Here is a 6,804-nt window from a genome sequence, read left to right as displayed (position 1 = left end):
TGCTATTGTTTTTTCTATTTCGCTTACTTGTTTTCTCAGCGTGCCTAGTTTGGACAACTGTTGTTCAATGCTATCTATTCTGTTGTTTAGTGTAACCATTTGCTCTTTTATTTCGTTCTGACCTTCGATAATTCCTTCAATAGTTCCTTGCACTTTCTTTTGGCCGTCTAGCAGTTCCGACAGTAATTGCTTCTCAGTTGGTCCCGGATTTGTCTCAATATCGCCCGAAAGAAGTAGGTTAGTAGGCAATAAAGCAATGTGCGCCAGAATACATTTGAAACACTGTGGGCAGGGCAGCAGCAACAGAAACCAGTTGTCACTACGATAACAGTACATGGAAACGTTTTTACTAACCTGTAGAGCAAGACAAAAATGGTTGCTGAGCATGTTGCCGATACTGCTGCTGGCCTGCCCACTGAAGAAAGTCGATGTTGCTCACTCTTTTAAAGGGGCTTGCTGAGCCATCTCATGTGACGTCACAGTTGTCGAGATGAAGCGATGCGCTGTCAGTTGCGGAACGGAAAGCAATGTAATCGCCGGGCACCTGGCACGAGCCAGATTTTCCGGTGCCGGCTCACTGAACACATCCACGTCGATTGCCCTTGATGCGTAGGAGCTGGGCCACCATTGATTCCCGCGATGCGAGGGCTCGTTGACCAGGTCAAACGACGTAGCCACTGGGTCGCAGCCACGCGGTGGAACTGGTCCGCACAGAAGGGCCGCCAAAATCTGTAGAGCAAGACAAAAATGGTTGCTGAGCATGTTGCCGATACTGCTGCTGGCCTGCCTGATTGTGAAGAGGAACTGCTTGATTCGTATAGAGTTCTGGAGCTGAAACGGGAAAAACATTCTTGGCCCTGTTTAAAATCCTTGCTGCAGACCCCATTCCTGGCGAGGTCATACGTCACGTGGAGGAGCGTTTACAATGTCTAGTTAGACACCCTACTTCGCAGGTTGGTTTTAATCAGCGAGACCTGGCTAGACACTCGATGGCGGCGTTTAATACAGGTATCGATAACAGAGAGCGCGAGCTGAGACGTATATGCAACCGAGGCGGAAAGCTGGGCTAGTTGGTTTGTCATCATAAATTAAAATACTAGCGCAATAAAACAAGGACACAGACATCGAAGGAGACAGGACACAGAAGCGCAGTTCAGTTCAGTTTTATTCCTTAAAGGCCCCCTTTTCAGGGGGTGTTACATAAGCGGTGGGAATACACTTAAAAATGCGAAAAAACAGCAATGGTCTTTTACAAGATGGCCAGCACTGCTGCAGTCTGCTAATTATTCGGGATATCGTCCAAGATGACGATGTTCCGTCCCCTCTTGCTGTTTTTTATGGAGAATTGATGACCCATTTCAAAGTTCCGCGTACAACAATTCTAGTAAATCTATATACGCGGTAGTCAAGGCCGGTGAGGAGCGCATCAGTCGCCTCCTGACAGGGCTGCTGGAGGGAATGGCACACACACTTTTCAAGCTCGTATTTTCTGCTTTCATTTTTATGCAAAGGCTGTTGGGGCGGCCACACATGATAGTCGCCTCGTCTGTCCCGAGGTTCACGCATCAAAGCTGCTATCTGCTAACAGCACCTTGAACTGTGAAAATAGCCCCACCTGAGATGCATCGGACACTGCCACAAAGCCCTGAAAGGATGTAACAAAATCACTAAAAAGATTCATTACAGAGGAGATGGTGCTTTTCACTTTTATTTTGCACGTATTCACAGGAAACAATGTAGCACAAAATAGCCACATATCCAAAGGCAAAGTTTTGACATCAACTAGGATAAAATGTAGCTCAATTAGCTATTAATCGCCCAATCTGCCAACCCAGAATGTCATTGCCGACCGTCGCACTCATGAAGGAAATAAAGAACCATGGTCGTACTGTTCGCCACCGTGAGGAGGGAGCATCCGGCGACACTCTTGAAGCGTGTCTTAACCAGTGAAAATATAGTAAAAGAAGGAAAATTTGCCCAGATGAACACGCCACGTGATGGCGTACCGTGAAATCTAGCCTCGCTGCGCCCGCGCATGCGCGTATTAGCGCGGCAAAATGACCGTAGATCATCCTCCTTGCTGCAGACGCCCCGCGCCACAAGCCGCGATAAGCGCGCTCTAAACCATACCAGAACCAAATCGTAAAGGACTCACTGGGAGAGCGAAAAACTGAGGGAGAAAACGGCTTCATAAACACTAGGCTTGCGAACGCTGGCCGCTCTCCAATCAGTCTTTTTTTTTCCCTCCATGTTCGCCACACAGTTAATATACTGGTTCCCTATAAAGCCCCTGGAACTTTTTAAAGCAACGACAACCTTTGCAGAGCGCCGCCTCTCCCTCTCCTGCGCCCGTCGCCTCTTCCCATTGGTTGATGGTTTCGCAAAAGTTCATTACACCCGCGCTTTTCGCGGCCGCAGACGCCATATTGTCCGCTCCAACCGCGCACCGTAGGTTCGGCAGGCGTCGTTGCGGACACTGCGCTTTTGCTTGCTGTGAAGAACAGCGGCTTTTGTTTTGCTGGGAACGTGTGTCAGTCACCTAACTTCAAGCCGTCTATCTGTGCGGCATGACGGGCTGCTGCGCCTTCGGGTGCAAGAACCGTCACGACGGCGGAAAGCTGTTCTTCGCGATCCCATCATCGATAACCGATGCGAGCCGGAGGAAGGTTTGGTTACACAGAATTGGCCGGGCGAATTTTAACGCAACGCCATCGACCAGATTTTGCCTCTTTTTTTTTTTAAATGAGATTCATATAACAAAAGGCTTTGGCTTTACCGATGTGCATTTAGTACTCGGGCTGTTTCCGAGCCTGAGGCGGGCATGTCTACCTCGCGGGCCGGGCCGGGTTGGGGCCTATATAAAAAAAATCGGGTCGGGCTGGGGCGGGTAACGAAAAAGGTTGACGGGGTCGGTACGCGTGAATAATTAAGGCCCGTTCAGTGCTCTAATAGCGACTATACGAATATGGAAGATTATCGGAGAGATGTGTTAAAAGCGAGGTAGCTTTTGCTTCTCACTAAATGACTGATGCCGATGAAACATTTACGCAGAACTTTATTATCCCATTGCTGGCAGGCGAAGGATATTTGCGAGGTAGGTTTGCTCCTTACTAAGTAACCATTCCAAAGAAAATTTTACTGCGGGAGTCTATATCGTTACAGTTCATGCAAGCGAGAGAACATTAGGGGAGGCACAGTTAAGTACACACGTAGCGTGACCTTCATACCGTATTTCGAGCATTCCCTCAAGCTTCTTACCTGGGCCGCGATACACTGCAGCATACCGAAACCAAAAGCCACTAGAATAGCGGATGAACTACGGGCATTTAGAATGCCTTCACTTGCTGGTGTCTTCTCGAATGTCAAACCTATGCATCCGTTGTAGCACGTCCAGCGTTCCGGCGGTGACGGTCGTTCTGTTTGTATACTCCTCTTCACCAAACCAGATCACCGCAAATTCATTCTATGGCCTCGTGATTCACGGTCACATTCTATGCACGCCCCACCCTAGATATCAAACTTGACACGCCGCATAAAGCCCGGCGCACCCGGACACGGTGCGCGTGCGGCTCTACCAAAACAATCCATCTATGCGTGCTCATTTTTGCCTTCAGACGATTCAGTGAAGCATGCAAATGTTTCTCCTAAGTGATCGATGTACTTATGCAGCGGAACACACGGTAAATGCGTATACATAGAGAATAACTCGGCAAGCACGGGAATCCAGCGCAACTAATTGAAAAGGGGCGTTAGTTCCTTCGGAGCGGGCTAGAGGTCGCCACCGCAGTCACATGAAATCACAAAGAAAACAAAAGTCATTCTTTAGTATTTTCAGGGGCTTTAGTTCGCTATAAAGCCCCTCGATAATTTGAAAGTAGCGACACTCTCCTCTACTCCGGCGTTTTCCTCCTCGAATATCCTCGCCCGCCGGCTGCGCGCGCTGCACACGGCACGCTTTTTTGGCCACCGCTCGCTCGCCGTCCGGGCAGTTGGCTGGCACATGCGCGCGCTCTTAAGTTCGCAATTTTTCAACGCTTTGTTATTGAATAAAAACACGAGAAAGACATGCGACATGCTTGACTACCACGAGTCACATAAATTAGCGTCTCGTAAGCGCAATGAAAGTGCCAATTACGAGCGCTTGCGGTACGAAGAAAACCACTTGCTGCATACAACTCACATTCTTTTTGACTTTTCAATGCCGTCTGTCTCAACACGGCATAGTATATGAAACATAATATTTACAGTATATTTGAACATTCCTGAATATTTTCAGCATACCAATGTTTAGTTAAATGTAGATTCACTTCGAACTAATTATCGCGGAAGTACAGTTTATGAAGTTGTTCACGAGTGGAGTTTAAGAAGTGGGATGGTTGCTGGGAACAAGCTGGGGCATTTACTTCGATGGCCGTCCTAAAATTTTTCATTAAGGTTCAGTCTGAGTTTGGCACCGCGCAGTGCGCATGCAACGGCTTAATCGTTTTTAACTAGAACAGAAAACTGGGCAAGTTGGAACGGATTCATCTTAATACAGCGCGATACACAGGACGAGTGTTTTACACAGCGACAGGATGATTGCAGGGTCTTGTCATGTGCTAAGATGCTGAATGGCTTTGTTGGGATGAGGCGGTTTTTGCAGTCTGCTACATGCGCGTACGGGTTTGTGAGGGCTATCGCGATGTGTCTGTGTTTTATCGTTGTGTATGGTACGCTTATGTTGTAAGGCGCATGGGATTGTGCACCAGTGGGAGCCTCCGGCAGCCTTCAAATAAACTTGGCCGCGGTCACCTCCTGGGGGACCTCCACATCGACCTCTAAAAGCCCGTGTTTCTGGATTCCTCATCGTAGTCGTCCATGTCAGCGCTGGCTCAACACACAACTTGGCCACCATGGCAAGCAGTAGCAGAGCGAAACGACACCTGATGGGAAAGAGATAGCGGAGGAACGGACAACCCGAAGGTGGCTGCCACGGGAGGATCCCGGAGGGTGGCTGGCAGCGTAACACGCAACCTTCCAGCTATGGCAGGTGGCGTGCGAAGAGCTGCGCTGAAATTTCGCATTACCGACTGTCGTAGTCACGTGTTCATTTCTGTGGTTGTATTCATTCAGCTACAACGAAGAAACACTTGTACGCTTTCGTATGACTCCTCGCATAGCTAGAAGATCGATGTTTTGAATATGCATAGTGTAGTGAAGCAAGTTAGAAAACTGTTCTGCATATCCAACCAATGTCGAGTGGTCAGACGATTTTCTTGTAATACAATCTTGCGACAAGTACTTAAAAATCTTTTCTTTATTTCAATGTCGAAGTACAAATGAGCAGCGTAGATACAACGGCAGACACCACAGGCCAAAGTCAACGCACGAGCGAGCTGTGGTCATTTTATTGCAACAGGCAGAATGTCCGCAGAATTCTCACTGTAGGCAAGTAATCGGAAACGAGCTCTGCGAAGCGACACTACATTCGGCCCCAGCTGTCATGGATGTTTTACACAGAGCAACGCTCCATTAGAAAAACGGCGAGCGCTGAGCGGCCAATGTCGCTGTAGTCTGCAGTTTGTCAATACAAAAGCCCTTTGTGGCTCATAGGGAACGAAACGCGGGGTCAGCGTTGACCAGCAGCAGTGGTCACAAAACTGCCAGATGATGTCAACGTGGTGTACATAGAAAAATAACATTTCCTCCAAAGATTTTCGACTTTCAGATTTCGAGGCGATCTTCCAACCGATAGGCCCAAAAACGCGTTGCTTCTTGGCGAACAAAGGCGCACGTAAAATGTGCGTTGCCTGAATACTCTATGCTAAAGAATGGGTGTCTAAATGCAATTGAAGCAAAAATAATGAGAATATATGTAAAAATAAAAAATTAAACTATCAAAAACGATGCTTTCAAATTCTAAGCACGTAAGTAGTCTTAAGTGACTTTCCAAATTTTTGCTTAATATCTCCTGCAGTATTTAAACTTCTACACTTCGGATAAAAATCGAAGCATTGATGCTGTGTCCAGTTCTAAAATATCGCTTATCAGCAAGACAATGCAGTAATACGCATCGAGCAATAAATAATAAAATGGTGAGAAATGTGCATTTATCTCCCTGCATTAGGAACCAAGTCGTAGAGTAGGGATGTCCGTCGGATTTTAAGAACAATGCGTCTCAAGTCAGGACTCATCGAACACGCTTATTCACCTGTTAAGGCACATAACACTGGACTCAAGCGGCAAGCGTATTCTTTGACATTGGCGCTCCGATCCGATGATTTCAATGCCGATGAGCGGATACATGCCCTCTGAGTTCCTCTCTATTTGAACTTGTAAATGAGCACAGGGTACAGCGATATACCTTTGGGCTAGCGTGTGTCAGCATATGGCGGTTTAAATTCCACTTGTGAGACGTTGCATAAGGGCATATGTCACACTTGAGGGGTCTTTCTCCGGTGTGAATTCCCATGTGCCGCTTAAAATGTGAAGAGTGTGCACTTCGGAATTGGCACATATCGCACTTGAACGCTTTTTCGCTTGTGTGCAAATGCTTATGTCGAGTGAGGAGGCTAGCGTTTCCAGTTCTGAAAGGGCACAAGTCGCAAATGAAGGGTTTCTTGCCAATGTGCGTTCGCTTGTGCTGAGTTAGATGGTCAGAGCGAGCAGTTTTAAATTTACACAAGCCGCACGTGAACGGTTTTTCCCCAGTGTGTATACGCTTGTGCCGAGTTAAGGTTCGAGTGTGTTTAGTTGTGAAAGGGCACATGTCGCACTTTAAGGGTTTCTCACCAAAGTGAGTACTATCGGGTAGAGTGACATTTG

The 6,804-nt window shown here is 47.5% G+C and overlaps 1 protein-coding gene across 1 annotated transcript; it reads right to left on the bottom strand.

Annotated features, from left to right (window-relative positions):
• Positions 1-349: 349 nt before the first annotated feature.
• On the bottom strand, positions 350-3,282 carry LOC149337637 (uncharacterized). Its single transcript, XM_089554476.1, has 4 exons — positions 3,259-3,282; positions 1,616-1,645; positions 579-831; positions 350-456 (listed from the first exon to the last, which is right to left on the bottom strand). Exons 1-4 carry the CDS (start codon positions 3,280-3,282, stop codon positions 350-352), a joined length of 414 nt encoding a protein of 137 aa, XP_089410602.1.
• Between the last annotated feature and the right edge of the window lie 3,522 nt (positions 3,283-6,804).

This window comes from Amblyomma mixtum, chromosome 7 (genome assembly GCF_055824585.1).
Source record: "Amblyomma mixtum isolate Tamu chromosome 7, ASM5582458v1, whole genome shotgun sequence".
Classification (NCBI taxonomy): Eukaryota; Metazoa; Arthropoda; class Arachnida; order Ixodida; family Ixodidae; genus Amblyomma; species Amblyomma mixtum.
This window is presented reverse-complemented; position numbering and strand designations above follow the sequence as displayed.

Coding starts and splice junctions, on each gene's coding strand:
- LOC149337637 (XM_089554476.1), bottom strand. CDS start 3,282: ATGCTGCAGTGTATCGCGGCCCAG. Junction 832..1,615: donor CAGTGTCCGATGCATCTCAG/GTGGGGCTATTT, acceptor TTCCCGTTTCAG/CTCCAGAACTCTATACGAAT. Junction 457..578: donor AATCGACGTGGATGTGTTCA/GTGAGCCGGCAC, acceptor GAGATGGCTCAG/CAAGCCCCTTTAAAAGAGTG.